This window comes from Chamaea fasciata, unplaced genomic scaffold (assembly GCF_029207755.1).
Source record: "Chamaea fasciata isolate MVZ Bird 193981 ecotype frontalis unplaced genomic scaffold, bChaFas1.0.hap1 SCAF_7, whole genome shotgun sequence".
Lineage (NCBI taxonomy): Eukaryota > Metazoa > Chordata > Aves > Passeriformes > Sylviidae > Chamaea > Chamaea fasciata.
Window position 1 is genome coordinate 10,602,862 of NW_027094092.1, and position 18,090 is coordinate 10,620,951.

At 41.4% G+C, this 18,090-nt stretch overlaps 1 protein-coding gene across 7 annotated transcripts; it reads left to right on the top strand.

Moving 5' to 3' along the window:
- Positions 1-1,662: 1,662 nt before the first annotated feature.
- On the top strand, positions 1,663-16,129 carry RNF141 (ring finger protein 141). Of its 7 annotated transcripts, none has more exons than XM_066187532.1 (7): positions 1,703-1,740; positions 3,141-3,177; positions 3,612-3,815; positions 5,284-5,392; positions 6,354-6,535; positions 9,552-9,659; positions 11,276-16,129. In XM_066187532.1, the coding sequence occupies exons 3-7, from the start codon at positions 3,631-3,633 to the stop codon at positions 11,424-11,426; spliced, it is 735 nt and encodes a 244-aa protein (XP_066043629.1). In that variant the 5' UTR covers positions 1,703-1,740; positions 3,141-3,177; positions 3,612-3,630; the 3' UTR covers positions 11,427-16,129. The 7 variants fall into 7 exon arrangements, with proteins under 7 accessions (XP_066043626.1, XP_066043630.1, XP_066043629.1 ...); XM_066187528.1 differs by having other exon boundaries at positions 1,724-1,740; positions 3,088-3,177; XM_066187531.1 differs by lacking the exon at positions 1,703-1,740 and adding an exon at positions 1,963-2,936.
- Positions 16,130-18,090: the final 1,961 nt, after the last annotated feature.

Here is an 18,090-nt window from a genome sequence, read left to right on the forward strand (position 1 = left end):
TTCATTATGTTTCTGATTTTTCTCAAGTGTTGTGCTTTTTTTTTAACGAGACCTCCTCAACGGCTCTGAACCTCCTTGATGTGCCAGAGCTGCTCAAGCACCTTGGACAAATAACTCATCCCACCGAGCAGGAGAGCACAGTCTGTACTTGTCACTTGACAGTAACACCACTCAGATTCCCACACTGAGGCTACAGATGTTAGCTGACCTTAGGTAAAAGGGGTGCTTGGCCTGCAGGAAATACAGCAAGTTTTCCAGTCCAGCCCAATCCCTGCCTGGAATATAGGAATGCCTTTGTCGTGGGAAGTACGTGTGTCCATGTGTGAACAGAAGCAGGCAGGAAGGGGAAGTACTACTCCTTTTCTCCTCTTTAAATTAAGGAGAAAAAAAAAAAGGACTAGAATTAAATATTGCAGCATCAGGATGTGGATGACCCAGAGGATGTTCTAGGATGTCTGTTTCTCAATGGCTTGTTGTCCTTTATGGGTATTGGGTTTTTTTGTGAGAAGGTCAGTGAGCATTGACCTTTGCCAGTCACATCCACCACCCACATCCTCCCTGCAGACCGGGATTTGCACCAGCAGCTGTGGCCTCGGATGATCCCACCGAGCCAGGCATTCAGACTCCATTAAGCATCATTTAAATCACTATTTAATAGAGCTCATGGTTAAGAGTGAAGGCACTGTGAACCCCGGGCAGTGCAGCACTGAGTGTGTGTCTGCTGAGGGTGCAGCAAGGTGAAAAGTGATCCCGTTTTTGTCAGTCCAGCTATTACAGAGTGTTTTTTAAATAAACCAACTCTATACAGCACTTCTGCTGTGTGTTAGAATGGATAATAGTGTGGCCAGCAGGAGCACGGCAGTGATTGTCCCCTTTTACTGGGCTCTGGTGAGCCCACACCTCGAGTGCTGTGCCCAGTTCTGGGCTCCTTAGAAAGGACACTGAGGTGCTGGAGCAAGTCCAGAGAAGGGTAGTGGAGATGGAGAAGGGTCGGGAGCACAGCGATGAAGGAGCTGGGGTTGTTTAGCCTGAGGAAAAGGAGGCTCAGGGATGACCTTATCTCTCTCTACAATCGCCTGAAAGGAGGCTGTCACCAGGAGAGGGTCGGTCTCTTCTCCCAGGAAAGCAGCAAGAGGATAAGAGGACATAGGCCGTGCCAGGGGAGGATCAGGTTAGACAATCGCAGGAATTTCTTCGCAGAAATGTTGATCAGACATCGAAATGGGCTGCCCAGGGAAGTGGTGGAGTCACCGTCCCTGGGGGTGTTCAACGAACGACTGGATGTGTCAGTGCCTTGGCCTAATTGACACGGTGGTGTTCGGTTTTAGGTTGGACGCGATGATCTCAGAGGTTTTTTCCAACCTAATTGACTCTGTGATTCTATGGATGCTCTGGCGGGGCCCGCTCCGCTCAGCGACAACGCCACCGCCGGCTGCCCTGGGTGCAGCGGCCTTCCAGCGGGGACCAGGGCGGAGGGAAGGACGAGGAGGGTTGTGAGCGGCACGCCGGAGCCGCCTCGGCCCCGCTCCCGGCCCCGCTCCCGGCCCCGCTCCGGGTCCCGCTCCGGGTCCCGCTCCCGGCCCCGCGTCCGCCGTGTCCCGGCAACGGCGCGAGCCGCGCGCTTGCGTCACTCCGCGCGCCGCCGCCGAGCGCGCGCCTGCGCGGCGCGGGGGAGCGGCCGCGGCGCTGCGGTGCCCGTGGGGCGGCGGCGGCTCCTCCGCGGGACGTGCCGGGGATGCGGTGAGCGGGGCGGACGGGACCCGCCCCCCGCCGCCCCTGGGCGCCGAGCGCAAGGCCCGGGCCTGGGGAAGCCGGCGGGTGCGGGCAGGGCCGGGCGGGGGGAGCAGGCGGGGCGGCCGTGACGCAGCCGGGCTGAGCGCGGCCCGTCCCGCGTCCGGCGCTGAGGGCCCGCACCGCAGGAGGGAGGGCGGGCGGGGCGCGCCGGGGCCATGAGGGGCTGTGCCTGGGCCCTCCTGGGTCTGCGGTGACGCGGAGTGTGTCGGGTCTTGAAGGGTGAACAACAGGGAACATTTCGTAGAGTGACAGGATATACTTTATTGGAAGGGACTCGCAGGGATCTAAGTCCAATTCCTGGCCCCGTACAGGACACCCCCAAGACTCCCCTCATGTGCCTGAGAGTGTTGTTTAAGCGCTTCTTGAACTCTGCCAGGCTCGGTGTTGTGACCGCTTCCCTGGGGAGACTGTTCCAGTGCTCTCCCATCCTCGAGGTGAAACTTTTCCCGATATCCAGTTCTGCAGACACCCTCGCAGGTGTTTTCCCCCAGACTTTTCAGTGCTGGGATTTAGGTGCTGAGCTCGGCAGGCCCGCAGAAGGCACGGTGCTCTCTCCGAGGCCCGGGGGAGCACAAGCCGGGGAGATCCGGAAGGAGGTGTTAGGAAGGTGACAGGTTGTGCTGTTGGCGTGTGTGGCCTGGGCGTGTGCTTCCCGAACACTCCCCGGAGAGCGGGGCGGGGGGCGGCTGGAGCCTTATCGGGACGGAGAAAAGTGGCTGGAGAGGGAGAATATCTGTGTGCGAACAGAAATTGGTCACAATTCCAACCATAAATTGGAAGCTTACTGTGGTGAAATTGCATCGTGCTTCAGCAGGCTCTGACAGGAGCTCTCTGTGTTTTTCTCACACCATGGTGAGGCACAACAGCTGTAAATTTTGTTCTGGGTGGGGTTAAGCCCAAGTGCTGCTACAGCTACCTGCAGGGCAAAGTGCTGCTTTCTCTGCGATGTCTCATCAGGAGGTTGTAACGCAGCTACTGTTAGATTGCTCCGTGCTTGAGTTTAGGTGGATGTTCTGCAGTTTTGCCCTCACACACCTCTATCAGTAGAAGTCTTAAAAGGGCCTGACACAACTGGTCTGCTTGACAGTGAACTCTGCAAACAGGCATTTCAGGGGAAGTCAAATGCAGAGGAATCAAGGGGAGTAAGTAGATAAATACTCAGAGGGCATGGCATTGGTCCTTGGGCAGACTTTTGGGGAAAAAGATTTGGGTGTGAAGGAAAGATGAAGTAAGTTGGAGACATTTGAGCAAGTCAGTTCTGTAACACATCCTAAAGTTGAGTGTTTTGTGCAGATAGGGAGGTCTCTAAATTGGTTCATACTGACATGGATTCCTTGGCTTACCAGTTTCAGAATGCTGTGGGAGGTCTTTTAATCTGCCAATGTAAGTTTGATGTAAGAAAGCTGATTCCTAATGTGATGTCTATGTATAAACAGACATTGATGTGCTTTATTTGCAGACATTTGATATTCACATGCACAAATATTTAGAATAAACAAGGATTGTCATAAATTACCATTGTCATCTTAAGATTTTTTTTTCCCATTCCATTGGATGTATTTATACATGTGTGTATTGGAGCTGAATCTGTGTGGAAAGTTATCTCTATTTAATATAAGTATTGCTGTAAGCAAAATATTACATTTTTAGTAAGATTGTGATGCTACATTCCAGACTCTTTAAAGTGTTTTGCATTGTTTCTGATTTGACTGTTCAGGTTGTGTTACTTGTATGTGGAGTAATTACTGTAGGCTAAAAAAAAGTGAGGGAGTACCCACTCACAAACACAAAAATGTAACTCTCTCAAATATTTTTAGCAGAGACTCTACACCTTGAATGAGAACTTCTCCCTGCAGAACTGAGGTGAAGAATTTCACCATGGGTCAACAGATTTCAAACCACACACAAACTGTAATTAACAAGTTGCCAGAAAAAGTAGCAAAGCATGCCTCTTTGGTTCAAGAAAGTGGTTTCCTAACCTATGAAGAGTTTCTGGGAAGAGTAGCTGAACTAAATGATATGTAAGCCTTACTTTGCTTCTTTCTCTTTTTTTTTTTTGTGTTTTCCAGAGACCTTGTATGCAATATATTATTGTGTGCTGGCTAAGCCAGAACTGGCCTGATGATTTTGAAATGTTTCCTTCATTTTTTAATGTTTTTATAATGGTTGTAATGACACTTCAAAACCAAAGCCTTTTCTCCTCCTTAAGTTCACTTTTCTCCAGCACTCTTCTTCCAGCAAGTGTGGCTCTCTTTTAAAAGTTCACGAGAGGTGATTCAGTGTCATCTTTTTATGTCACCTGTGTCCCTTCCTGTTCTCCCTTCCACCTGAAGATGCAATGCTGCTTCCTCTCTGTTTGTCACTTTGGGTAGGAAGGAGCAATAGACGCCTGGTAGGGACAGCAGATCTGCATGAGGAGGGTGGCACCTGTGACAGAACTGTTTGTCACCAGCCCTGCCACCTCTGCAGACATGCAAGGCTGCTCCTCATTAGGGATGAGATGTATCTTACTGTCCCAAATCAGTGACCTAGATAATCCCAAACAAAAGGCTGTTTTTTTGTCAGATTTTTCATAGCCTGCCTTTTGTTTGACCAGTAAATGGCAGTAAAAGGGAATGAGCAAAAAAGCAGTGTTGTAATTTTTAACCTGTATTTATGGTGTGAAAATGAGAGTGATAAAAATGAAGTGGAAACGTGCACACATTGAATAACAGCTCTGTAATGTTTGCTGTTTAACTAAAATGTGGATTTGTATTCAGTTTAGAAACTATCTTGGAGAGGGTCATACTTCTGTGAATGACCCTGAAAAACACACAGCTGTCTTCTGGGTAGACACTTAAATAGATTTTGAAGAACATAACCTGATGTTTTGCCTGAGAGATCTAGGCATGTATCAGTATAATACATTCCAAAATACTGTTATTCAAGTGGTTTCTTTCTTTCCAGTGTTTACTTAAGCCTGAATGTATTCTGATTCTTATGGAATAGACCCTTGTGTCTGTGTTCCATGAAAGAAAAAAAATCTTAGGTCACCTGACACATTCACCTGACTACCTCATTATTAATATATACTAACAAAAATACACCTCATCAGCATATGCTGGTACTCACAGGCTTCTTTTTTACATACCTGTTGAGGAAATAACCTTTTCAGATTGGAGACAAGATTGTGTGATTAGTGTAATAAACAATGAGAGTATATATGAATTTAAATGTCTATAAAGTACACCTGCTTGCTGATGCTGGATCAAAGGACTTGCACAACGTTCTCTTAAGTTTGCTGTGCAATTTAAAGTGAAATGGATTATGTATTCCATGACATGCTAAGAAGGCCATTACTCTATACTTTGATGCCCCTGGGCAGTATTGCTAAAATCTCTTTTAAGGACAGAGAGCAGGCAGGTGAACCATGAATAATCCCACTTGGCCGAGGCTGCTGATCTCTGCAGGTCCAGCACATGGAGTTAAACTGATGTTGCTTTATTTCAGTACTGCAAAATTGGCTTCTGGACAAGACAAACATCTGTTGTTTGAAGTGCAGCCCGGGTCTGATTCTTCTGCTTTCTGGAAGGTGATCGTTAGGATAATATGTACCAAAGTAAGTGTGAACATTTTCTTTGTATGCAAAGATCTGAGGACTGTCAGTTTTACTTGTAAAATCCAACACCTGCTACATGTGTTTTGATACAAATGATGTATTCAAAGATGCTGTTGGAGATAAATTAAGTCTAAATTCTAAGTTTCTGCAAAAAAGCATGGCAACAAAAAACATTTTTATAACTAAGTTTAAAGGAGTGATGCCTTCCAGTGGATCACTTACAGCCCTTTAGCTACAAATGCAGGTGATTTGTGAGGTCAAGTAATCCAATGGTACAACAAACTGCAAAGGGTAGATTTTGATTTAGCAGTAGAAATCAGTCAGGTCTTTCAGGCAATATTAAAAGAGCTAGTGTGCCTGTACATAGCCTGATCCTTTAGAAAACTAATCTAAAAGTTAAATGTTTTATTTTATGACAAAAACTTATGAAATTTTCTCTGTCTAATGAGGAAATTTTCCCCTTTCTATCCTATGACATAAAGTCCTTTAATGATCCTGAATCCCCTGAGCAATCTTAACATGTGGTTAAACAAGCCAACTCTCAAACTCTGTTTGAAACCAACAGTTAGTAGTTTTCTGTTTACTCCTAGTTTTCATTAAGGCAGCCATCACTGTAGGCAATGTTAAGTTTAGATATCAAAAGACTGATTAGCCTGTGCTTGGTTCTAAGTTCAGCCCAGTTTTCTGGGCATTAGGTCCCCACTCACACCTGAATCCATTAGAGTAGTGATGGCAATTGCCTTGCCCTAAAATTGTGGTGCTGCCTGTGGTGTTCCTCATGCTGCAACAGCTGTGGGCAGTCCTGACTCTTGCTGAGGCAGACTGCAGCTTGTTAGTGTAGTGAAGGACACTTAGGAGGGGGACAGCTGCATTACATGGGAACTGCAGTGCTTTACAAACATTGTGAGCAATGCCAAGTTAAAATCTGATAAGTAATTGTAAACAATTCTTATATCTTAAGATAAATAAAACAAGTGGCATCGTGGAAGCTTCTAGAATCTTGAACTTATATCAGTTCACCCAACTTTATAAAGACATCACCAGTCAAGCAGCAGGAGTTCTTGCACAGAGTGATACTTCTGAAGAAGCTGCTGAGAGTTGGATGTCTCTGTCTTCGTGTCAGGCCAGCTTGTGGATGGGAAGGTATTTTGATACACTTTAGCTTCTGACCCCAGTTACAGCATAAGCATTTTGGGAGTTGTGCTTCAAACCTGAACTGCAAATACCTGCTCACGAGACCTGTTGACTCTTGGCAGCTGCGCGCTTTGTACCAACACCAGACATGAACAGACACCTTCCCTTGCACCAAGGGAGCTGCAATGCACTTGGTTGAAATCCTGAAATATGGTGCTACCATACCTTAGCTTCAGAACAACCCTTTTAGAGATCAGTTCTAATATAAACATAGTATATGTTGAATCTCCTGAATAAGGAAATGGCAGGAAACGGAATCAGCTGCAGCCACAAATCCAGGGGGTTTGACAGTGTTTGTTTAAATGGATTTTGTTATTGTTCCACTTAGACTTTCTCTTCCTCTTAACATTTTGGCATGTGAAAGTTCCCATCTGTTGCCACTAGAAACCCATCAGTTATGGTAATAATTTAACTTGTAAGACTGGAAAAATGTGAACTGTCATGCTCACGTTAACCTTCTGCTTTGTTAACCAGAGGAAAAACAAAAGACTGAGGTCAACACCTGCAATAACTTCAGTTCAAACTGAATGTAACAGCAAGAAGCCTGTCACCCTTTCCCTGTGTGGAAGTGTTGCTGCTACCAGTAATTCCTTACTTTTCCTGAATAAGTTCAGGGTTCTAACTCAGTTTAGAGTGAGGTAGAGCTGGGTTTTCCAAGAAGAGGTAGTAAATGGTAGAGTTCTCTATGTTCATCAGTGAAGAGCTGGCAGCCAGGTACTTTAATGAAACAGCGTGAGTGTCACACTTCAGCAGTTGGAATGAAAAAGGGATCACCTGTGTTGTCACTCCATAGAGACCACTTGCTTTTCTAAGTCGGTGGATTGCAGAAAGTATTATTTTCATTTCATTTAATTTCCTCTAAATTGTGAACATGTTTGAGAAAGACCAGGAAAATTGCTTTCTCAAGGTTACACCAGAACACAGGTTTTTCTGGAAATGGCCTTTTGCTTCAAACAGACAAACCAAACAACACAGGTCCCAGATACTTAATGCAAAACAACTTTATATATTGCTAAAGCCAATGAGGAAGATAAAAGGTTTCCTGTGTGAGTTTCTTTTTTAGTTTTTCAGACTTGGAGACGGGGAGATGAGCATCCTCCTTGTTTGTAAACTTTCTCATTGAGGCAGTATAATTCACAAAAAGAGAGTATGCTTTGTTAATATGATGCATTTTGGTGAGCTTGTGTCTTAGTCAAGTTTTTCAAGTTACTAATGAAAATACAGGGTGAAGCACCTTCAGGTATTCTACACCAGTGAAATCTTCTGTATATTTCTCCATGATAATTCTCACCCATTTGCCTCAGTTCTTCTCACTGTTTGAGACTTTCCAGCTCTGCAAAGTTAGCCCTCACTATCTAAAAATAGCAAGTGTTATCTATTTAATTCTTAACTTTTTCCCCTAGAATAATACCCCATTTCTCTACAACATCCACTTCCTATTCAGAGCATTCAAAATATGCCTAAGTGGTTTAGGCTTTCTGATAATGAAGAGAGAAGCATTTCCCTAGCCTGTCACTCCTTTATTTTACTGTTCCTTCAGGAACTTAGTCCTGTGACTAAAGCTGACTTTGCAGAAACTTTTTAAATAGGCCTTGTATAATTGCTTGTACAGACACCAGCAAATCTGAAAAATTCAAGTGCTCTTAAATGTTAAAAATTCAAGTGCTCAGAATTGCATGGGGGAGGAAAATGAGAGGGAACAGGTCTAAAGAACACAGTGAGAAGGCTTCTTGGAAACTGTTGTCCTCATTGTATGCAAATTACCATCTGTAAAAAAAAAAACCCTGTCATTTTAAAGTTATTTCTACAAAAGCAAATTGAAAAGGAAGCCCCAAGGACCTACTGAAAGATAAAACAAAGGCATGTTGACTGCTTTTCAGTAGCTGGCTGTTCTGTACAGTTCAAAAATGAATCTGTATTTGACAAGCGCCCTTAGATGCCTAAGCAAAAATGGTCTGGTCATCAGTCATTAAGGTGGACTGACTCCTGAAATGCCTTTTTTTTCTACAACACTATCTCTGTCCCTCAGGTCAGAACAGGGGTTTCCAAATCAGGGTTTTTGGAAAACCCAAGCATTTTGGAACATTTCCTTGATTGTTTGGGAAGTGAGCTGTGACTATAAAGTTGCAAACTCTACGTGTCTGGTTAGGCCACTGAAAGCTGAGGATTCTCTGCACCTTTTTGCACTTGAGAAGTCTTGATGGTGCAAGTATTTGAGATACTCCTGTTAAGAGCATTAGAGACAGATAGCTGTTATTTGGGAAAAAGATATAAAATGTCAATGTCTGTCTTAGGTAGTGAGGTAATTTTTAAATTTCCCCACCAACAGAAACACCTGGGAGTTTAACTGGAAAAGCTGTGGTAACAGTCATCTTTAGAGTCCTAATTTGAGGGGCAATCATATGGAGCATATTGCAAGCTAAAATCAGCCTTTTCAATCTAATGAGCAGTTCAGCTCCTGGCATTTTGATACCATGTGAAATCAGTGAACATGCATTCTGGTAGGGATCCTCCTGACATGCATGTTTGTGACTGGGATATAAACCAGCACACAGAAATTTGCTGGAGTTCATTATGAGCTAGTTCAGCCTGATGTGCAGTGACAGGAAGGCAGGTTCTTCTCCTGCCTTTAACGTAAACAGTGTTTTTGTTCTTTTGCCCAGACATACTCCTCACACTTCCTTGTTGATATGAAAAGGGATTTCCAGAACCCTTGGCAACACCAAGAGCACCTGACACAAATACTAACACAAAAACATGACACAAGAAATAAATGCACATTCTGGCTTAGTTTAGTTCACTGCTGACACAGGCTGGGATGACATAAGTAGTCCATTCACAGATTAAAAGCACAGGTGTTTCTTTCTGGCCATCACTAATTATTATGAAAAATGTAGTAACTGGTGTAGTTACTGGGGCATAAATATCAAACATCTGAAAGAAAACAGTGTCTTCTCTTCTGCAGGGTTAAACAGCTGACAGATGAAGAGGAATGTTGCATCTGCATGGATGGGCGTGCTGATTTAATCCTGCCATGTGCTCACAGTTTCTGCCAGAAATGCATTGATAAATGGTAATATAGATGAAAGGATATTAATTATTTTATAGTATGGATGTTTCAGTTTGGTTTGACAGATTCTATGGTTGCCATATAATTTAATGTATGAAGATATTTCCAAGCTAACGTACATATGATACAAAACAAGCTTGGGTAAAATCAGACTGAAGCAGAAGAAAAGCAGGAAATTTTGTAAAAAAGAGATGTGAAAGTGCTCTTTTGAATTTTTTTTTTTTGTGGTTTCTTACATCTTTTTACTCTTCTAAAATTGAATTTTTATAGTCTTGCTCAGAAACTTGAAAAGATGGTACAAGCAGATGCTGGCATGTTAATGCTTCACAAAATCTCATTTAAGGCCTATTAAGACTGTGCAAATATGAAGGCAAGTTGGACTGTCTGTTACTAACTTGGGAAATAACTATCAGAGGGATTTTTTTCCATATGGTATGCTTTCACTGCAGATAAATAGCCTACAATTTACTGATTTCCATATATCAGACTCCTCCAGAAAGATACTTCTCAATGGCAGCACTTTCAAATTTACATAAATAATGTGTAGCTTACAATGTTCAACTTCACAGTAAATTGAACACCTTTTCAGCTTTTGGATCTCTTGATACCACAGTTCTTGGAAAAGTAGGAGAGAAAAATTCTTTTCTGGAGGAACACAGCTCTTGTCTGATCATGCAGGCATTCAAGGATTAGGGAATTGTCCTGGCAGTCTGGCATTAGGAGACACAGACCTGCTCTGTAAAAAAAGGGGTTTTTTGGCTAGTTAATGCAAGTGGGTTTACACAAAATTGGTTCATAAGAATTTGTTTTGTGGCTTTTTGAAAGACTTACCAAGGAAGTTAATCTTGTTATGAACACCAGGCTTCCACAAGGAGAAAACAGTAAAAAAATCACTGGATCTCAGAATACAGCAAGTCATTTCTCTCTTCTGGGAAAATATCCTAACATCTGTCAGCAAGACAGGGCTTAGTTTAGTGAATATGCTGGAGAGTGGATTATCCACTGCTTTGGCTGATGAATCAGCTGAACTTCTCACTAAGTTCCAGTTACACCATGCTTTATTTTGGTCTATAATTTTTAAGGTTGATCTCCTCTTAACTTAGGCATAACAGAGGCTCCCAGCTCAAACATAAGTGTTTGGGACCCCCGAGATGGTGGAGGGGGCTGGGACTCTGAGGGACCAGTTCTAAACTTCTGTGGACAGCATGATCCAGGAAAAGGCTCCTTCATCTCTATATCTAGGAAGCCAAAGGAGATTGGTTTCTACGGACTTCCGCTGAATTCCCGAAGATAGGAAGAATTAATTTAGACAGTGAATTTCCATTTAAACTTTCTGGCCAGGTAGCCAGATGCATCCTGTCTGACCTGAGCAAACGATTAGGAGCAACATGATTCCAAATTTTCACTCAAAGAATGGAGCTCCGTTCAGGAGTCTTCCTCAAAAAGAAAGAAGTTTTTAAACAAACAAAATAGATAGGAGGTCTAATCCAGTTAATGTGATCATTCTTGAAGTTCTTACTGGGTTGGTTTTTGTTTGGGTTTTGGGGGGCTCTTTTGGCTTTTTCTGGCCAGCCAGAGATCATCAGTGAAAACCACTCGTTTCTGTGCCTTCCTAACAGGAGTGACCGCCACAGGAACTGTCCTGTGTGCCGCCGGCAGGTGACTGGGGCAGGAGACTCCTGGGTGGTGTCAGAGGCCCCTACAGAAGATGACATTGCCACTTACATCCTAAACATGGTGGATGAGGCGGGGCAGCCGCACAGACCCTGACCCTGCCCACCAGGCTGATCATGGCAGAACCACTTGAAGTTTTTGTTCTCCTGAGCATCTGGTTTTACCTCTCCTTGCCGTTCTTCCACAGTCTGTCATTTTCTTCTCCTCTTGGCTGCTGTGAGTCTGTGCTGCTCTCCTAAAGCACAGGGTATCTGAGAAAGTCTTTGTGTATGCAGTCTTCATTATTAAACTGTTCTTTCAGCAGACTCTGACCATTAACACAGTTTACTTTAACAACAGTGTTTGATGTTAATTAACAGTTCAACTACTCGATGAAGCAACTTGTAACAGCACAACTACAACTGCAAACTGTTTGAGCATCACAGTGTACTGCTACAGAGATGAACCACGGCAGATGGCTTGACCTCACAGTTCCTACCCTTGAAAGCAGTCCCTTATTCACAACTAATGTGAATAAAGATGATGAGTTAGCACTAGTGGTTATTAATTTGAAATTTTACTGTTGAAACTTGAAGATGTCCCACTGCCTGTTCTTAAGTAGGAAGTTATTGCTGCTCTTAGTGTTTACCGGTACTTAATCTGATCTATTATAACTTTTAGTATTAATTATTTTAAATCTGTTTTGGAGAGTGTAGGCAGGTCTGTAAATGTATTTGTGCGCTTCCCCTTACTCTTCTAACAAGACTTATCTCTTAGATTATTTTTTAAAATATGATATTTAGCATAGTCTTATTAGCTTGGAAACATTAAACAGTTTCATACACAATCCCAAAAGCAGTAAATCAGCTTCTCAGTAGTTTTTGATAAAGAACAGCTAAAATTATTTCTAAGCATTGGGCATATCTGAAGAGAATGCCTTTCTCTGAATTAGCACTTAAGGTGTAGTTTAATCTGATGCTGTGGTTTTACCTGCTCCTCTTGAGTTTTTGAAGTGATGAGATCTGAGTTAAAAGGTTTTTGAAGAGTTACAAGTGATAATCTAAGTAAGGGTGCTCTACTTTATATCTACAAGTGCAATATGCTTTTATGTAGCAGAGGGAAACTTCTTTAACAACAATGTGGCATGGAGGAAGATATGCCTGTGACAGCTTGGAAAAGGGATATCACAACTGGAGTGCAACAGTATTTTGTGTCTAGCAGAATAGTCTTTAAAGAGCTGAGTTTAGACAGTCTAAAATCGTTAGTATTCAGGAAACCCATCTTAAGCCTCTTGTGCATGAATAGTGTTATGGAAATTAATGGCTACTGTAGAGAAGTAATTTTTATATATAAACAAATACTACTTTTTCTCACTCAGTAACCTCAAGTTAAAATATCCAAGTGTAGCATTTGAGGGAATATCAGCATAAATCTTGCTTACTGTGAGACTGCTTTTTTCCTTACCATATCTGTTAAAATTCTATGATGCCATAAGGCTTAAGTCCTTTTGTCACAGACAGGTTCTGAATTAAAAGGCATGTGCACATGTAGATATGCATATTCAGGTTATTTTTCTTAATTGGCTGCAAAATAACTTAATTACATCAATTTTTTAAAGAATGTGCACAGCATATGGCACCCATTTGAGCTTGGCTTGTGACACCATTGTCAAATCTATCATAGGTTTTAAGACAAGAGAAGCAACATACCCTTCATATGTCTGTCATCTGAGAGCCAGTATGGCTTAGTGTGTAAATTTGTATTTAGTTATGGGAAAATCCTTTTAGGAGTGTATATAGCTGAGAACTCTTTTTTTTTTTTTTTTTTTTTTTTTTTTTAAGCCATTGATAGCAATGAGATATTCTTCAGTAAACCTATGGAGTGTTTGGTTGCATAAAGGCGGCTGTTGTTGGGGCTGGAAATTGTTACTGGTCCAGGATTTCCCACCAAAACATGTGCAAAAATTCCTAATCATGCACCAGTTAGTTGTCTTTTTGCTTTTTGAGCTTGCATTACTCCATGGTCAGAACTTTCAAATAACCTTTAAATTTTTTAAACTTTTTGTATCACTGGAACAGAAAGAACATCTAAATGAAACCTTCAAGCTAACTTTATTTTTCAAGTACTTCAAGAATTATAATGAACTGAGATTTTGTAAGTTGACTTTCTGCTGAGAACTTTCATGAACTTCTTAAAATGTAATTTTATAATGATGCAAACAGGTTGTTAATTGCAGCATAATGACAATTATAATATAAACTAATGAAGAAATTATTTAAATAGTGAAAAAGTAAACTTTGTATTCTGTACAGCTTTTTTAAATTAAGTTGCTGTAATTCACACTGCTGTGATGTAGATACTGTAATGTGTGCCTTGTAAAATATATGTACTGTATGTTATATGGAGAAATAGATACTTTAACACTGAAAAACTAGTAATTTGGTACTGGTTGATATTACTTAGTCTGAAGTGCAACATTTAGCAAACAATTTCGGAAAAGGAATCCATTGGCATGAACGTGGCAATGAGTTCCAGAAGCTAGACCTTGAAAATGTGAATTACTGCAAATAGCTGTTGGTGGGGGGCATTAGAACAAATTAACTTTCTTGTGTTAAGTGAACATTTCTTACAGGTTTAATGTGAAACTGTAACTTAAACATTAGAGATGGTATTAATGGCTAAGAACATTCCACTACATTAAACTGTGTGTATGAATTGTGCAATAAAGTTCCTTTGGAAGAATTGTCAGAGTTCTTTTAAGCTTTAGGAATCTCTTGGCTTTAGTACCACAGAAGTCTGAAAACTGACTTTTGATCCAAATACAATTGCATTGTACAGGTGGTGTGGTTAAAAGTGTGGCACTGTGAGTCAGAGGTCTCTTAAACTTTGAAGGGTGGTGTCAACAAGGTACCTCAATGCAGCTCCGAAAAAAACCACAAAACCAAAACTGGCTCTGATTTGACATCTTTTAGGTACACGAGTAAATTGTAACGTTTTGCAGTGATGGAAAAAATTAAACAACTCTGATTCTGAGAGGACAATAATGAGGAACAGGTTTGTCCGGGGAAAGGATTTTTATTTTCAGAGAAGTGTGATACATTTTTTCCCCAAGTTATTTCATCATGTTTCTGATGGTAGTTTAAAGTTTAAGAATGTTAAGGTTTAGGATATTTTTTTCTTAATTTTTCCTCATTTTAAGGAAGAACTGAAATATGTAATTAATTTAACTGTTTCCTCTGTCTAGTTACTTGGCTTATCTGTTTGGATCTTTCGAAGCCAAGGCAGAAATGGAAGAGGAATTCATTAACAGATCAGGCAATTAGAGTGGATAAAATGACCAGCTGACAGGCACAGCAGGAGGTAGGTGTACCAGAGCAATTAGAAAACCTTTGTATTTAGTAGGTTTCAAGTTTAGGCACCATGTCAATGTGATGGGTGTGGTTCTTTTTTTCTGTGGGAAATGGTATATTTACCTTCCTTATCTTTCTTTTAAAGAAAATTCTATACATAATTAGAAAGGTTTTCTAATCCATACTCTTTCCAGTTCTGGAAACCAGGGCAACCACTGAGATCTCTGTGTTACAGGTTTGAACTCAGCTGTTCAATCCCACCCTTGTAGAGCTGTATGTGCCAAATGCATTATTTCTGGAAGGAACATATTTGCTATGGTTCTTTGTGCTTTGCATCCAGCTAGATCCTGGAAGAACAGCCCCCTCAGGAAGCTCTAAGGATGTTTGATATAAGTAGGAGCTGTATGTTAACCTGGCTGGCCTTAATCCTTATTCTGCATATACATAATGCTTTAATTTTGTATTCACACACACTCTTTAATGGAAGTAATATGACAGTAATTAGGTATTTTCTTTGGGCTTCTGTTGTTAAATCATCCTTGAAGATAACTTGCCAGAGGTTTTATCCTCACCTGTTTTAAGTGGGTGAACAGAATTCTGCTTTATGGGTGTGTCTTAAACATCAGTCATTTCAAAAGTGAATTTTTGTTAACTACCATTTCTTCAGATGCTTGATTCCAAGGCCTAGAATTTATCATACACCAATATTCTTTAAGGACTAGAAACTTTTCCTGCTGGGATGTGTCACTGGAATTAGCCTGGATGGGGCTGTGTGCTTTTCCAGTGACCACACTATGTGATCACCAGGTAACGTTTTGCTCTGAGCCAGCCAATGTTACATCTGTGAGGGATGGGACAGCACATTCTGCTTTTCTGTCTGAGCTGCCAAGATGTTCATTAGCAGATCTTTACTTACCTCACTAACCCATCAAAACTCAAATAGTAAGCACTGGGCATGCGGTTTGTAGGCCTAATATTAAAAGGAATTACCATTTTTTTGAACTTGGATAGAACTTTGCACAGTGTGTCTGCTGGAATGAAGAATACGATCCTGTAGGTGATTAAATGAGCACTCTTCTTTGGTTCTACGTGCTATTTTAAAAAATCTAGGTGTTTTCACAAAGTAAGCCTAAAGTCTTTGGAAATCTGCACCTCTGAAATTTTTAAGTGTAAGAAGGTAGGAGTTTGATACAACAGTCTGTGCTTCCATGCCAATGTGGTTCTGACCCATTTTAACAGCTCTTCAAAAACTACTTTTCATGTGAGACAGTCCCTGTTAGCCATGGTGAATGATTAATGAAGTAGTGGTGTTGGTGTCTCAATATTACACCAACTGTCTCAGTATTATACAGACTGTGCTGTTTAGTGCTTGGAGAATTGTGGGGGAGAAATGCACATTTCTCAGTTACAGAAGAACCTGTATTCCTGCGCTTCACCAGTGCTGCTCATGTACAGAAATAAGGTTTGTGTATTAAAAGAGATGATGTTTTAATCTTCACCTAAAAATCTTGACTCCTTTTCTTACTGAAGTGTTTTGTGCTAAGCTTTTCCTCACAAGTCATGGTTACTGTAGCAGGATATCTGTGTTGATACTATGTATTTAAATCTGTCACTTGTTGGCTTCTCAGTTGGGTTTTGTCAGATAAATCTGGTGTGCGTGCTCACGAAATCACAGTACTTGAACTGCTCTGCCCTGAGGGTCAGGGCCGCTTTCCTGCTCCCAGGTTGGATGTCTTCTCAGCTCAGTATCCACATGAGACGCCAGGATCAACAAGAGCTGCTGTGTGCCCTGCCCTGGTGCCCAGCCTGAATGAGCAGGGTGGGCACCAAGAGATGGTGGGGGCAGCAATGCAATTTCACTTCTAGAACTTTACACCAGGTCTGAATGGTTGGTTTGCATTAACACTGAATTGTTTTTAAGCCACATAAGCCTTTAGCCCCTTCTCCTCAATAGTGCTCACTGTCTTCTCTATCTCCACTGCGGGTTTTTTTTAGTTTTCATGCTTTATTTAGGTTTAGTCAGTGAATTGCACATGGTTTTAGTTTTCCTTAGAAGTGGAGATTGGGAGGAGCTACAATTTTTTTGAGAAATATACACACAAAATCCATAACCATATTCTTTTATGATTCATTCATTAGTGTAATGTTTAATGCTTCCACAAGAGGCAAAAGATAAACATTATGTAACCCAGGCACAGAAAGAAAAAGCAGTTTTTACAGACACCTTTTAAGACTTGGATTTTAACTAGGCAAAGAGAACAGAAATGTTTAGCCACACGTAAAGAACAATGATATGAGACAATAAGGTGGCTCTGGGCTGCGAAAAAAAAAAGTATTCTCCAGTAGCAGAGCAAATGCCTTAAGTTTGCTAAAGTAACAGAAGAGAATTGTTCAGGTAGATAGGTTGTAAACATCAAATACCCATAATTAGCCATTTCAGGTTGAAAGACAAAAGTATAAAATGCTTTTGAACCAAGAGATTTAAGGAAGCCTTGAGTAATGTTTGAGCCTCTCTCCTAAAGAAGTAAAGAGAAAGTAGGATGTTCTTCCATCCTGCAGCAGTGCTTACCCAGTTGCCACCCGCAGCGATGTTCTTCCAGCCCCTGAGGGAACCAGCTGTGTTCTAACCAGGTTTGACCTCAGCACAGTTGGGGGGATCAGCCACTGCTCTGTCCTGCACTGGTGTCTGTGTGTATGGCAGTGACCAGTGCTGGATCTATCTTTTCATTCCAGCCACAGCCTGAGCCCATAAGGGTACTCTGAACAGCCTCACATTAGCAAAAAAGTGCAACTTTAAGAAAAGAACAAGGCAAAGTTTAAGAACTGGACTTGGGAATCAGTAACATTTGCCCAATTAAACAATGACCAAGAGAAATGTAGTAGTGGAAGCTTGAAAGGATGTCTGTTTATATTTCCCCAAATATAATGCTATAAGCCAAATTTCCCCTTAAAAGCAGGACACAAGAAAGCACAGAAAGCAGAACTTGTGGTCATGACCACTTATGTGTTACTGTGGTTATTGTCTGAATCCCAATTACTGTCCATTCACTGAATATGCAAATCCAGCTTGCTTTTTTTTTTTTCAAAAACAGCTACAGACCTATTAGAACCTGAGGTAAGAAAAGCTGAAAAGGTATTAAACGTATACACAAATTTGGTGTATTTTTAAGGAAACTAAAAAAGACATGTAAGTGACAACAAAAGCAGCACTAATAGCAATCTTCAGGTGAAACAACCCAAGTAAAGCAATGTTTATCAGATGGAAATACTTAAAATTGAAATTTTTCATACCAAGCATGTTGCATATTTAGCCTGGATGGAGATGTTTTTCCCAAAAAATGTTATGTTGGTAACAGTTTATTAGGAAGTTGTACTGATGAAAACAAGACATCTGCATTTGATGCAACTAAACAGCTTAAACCACTTTCTCA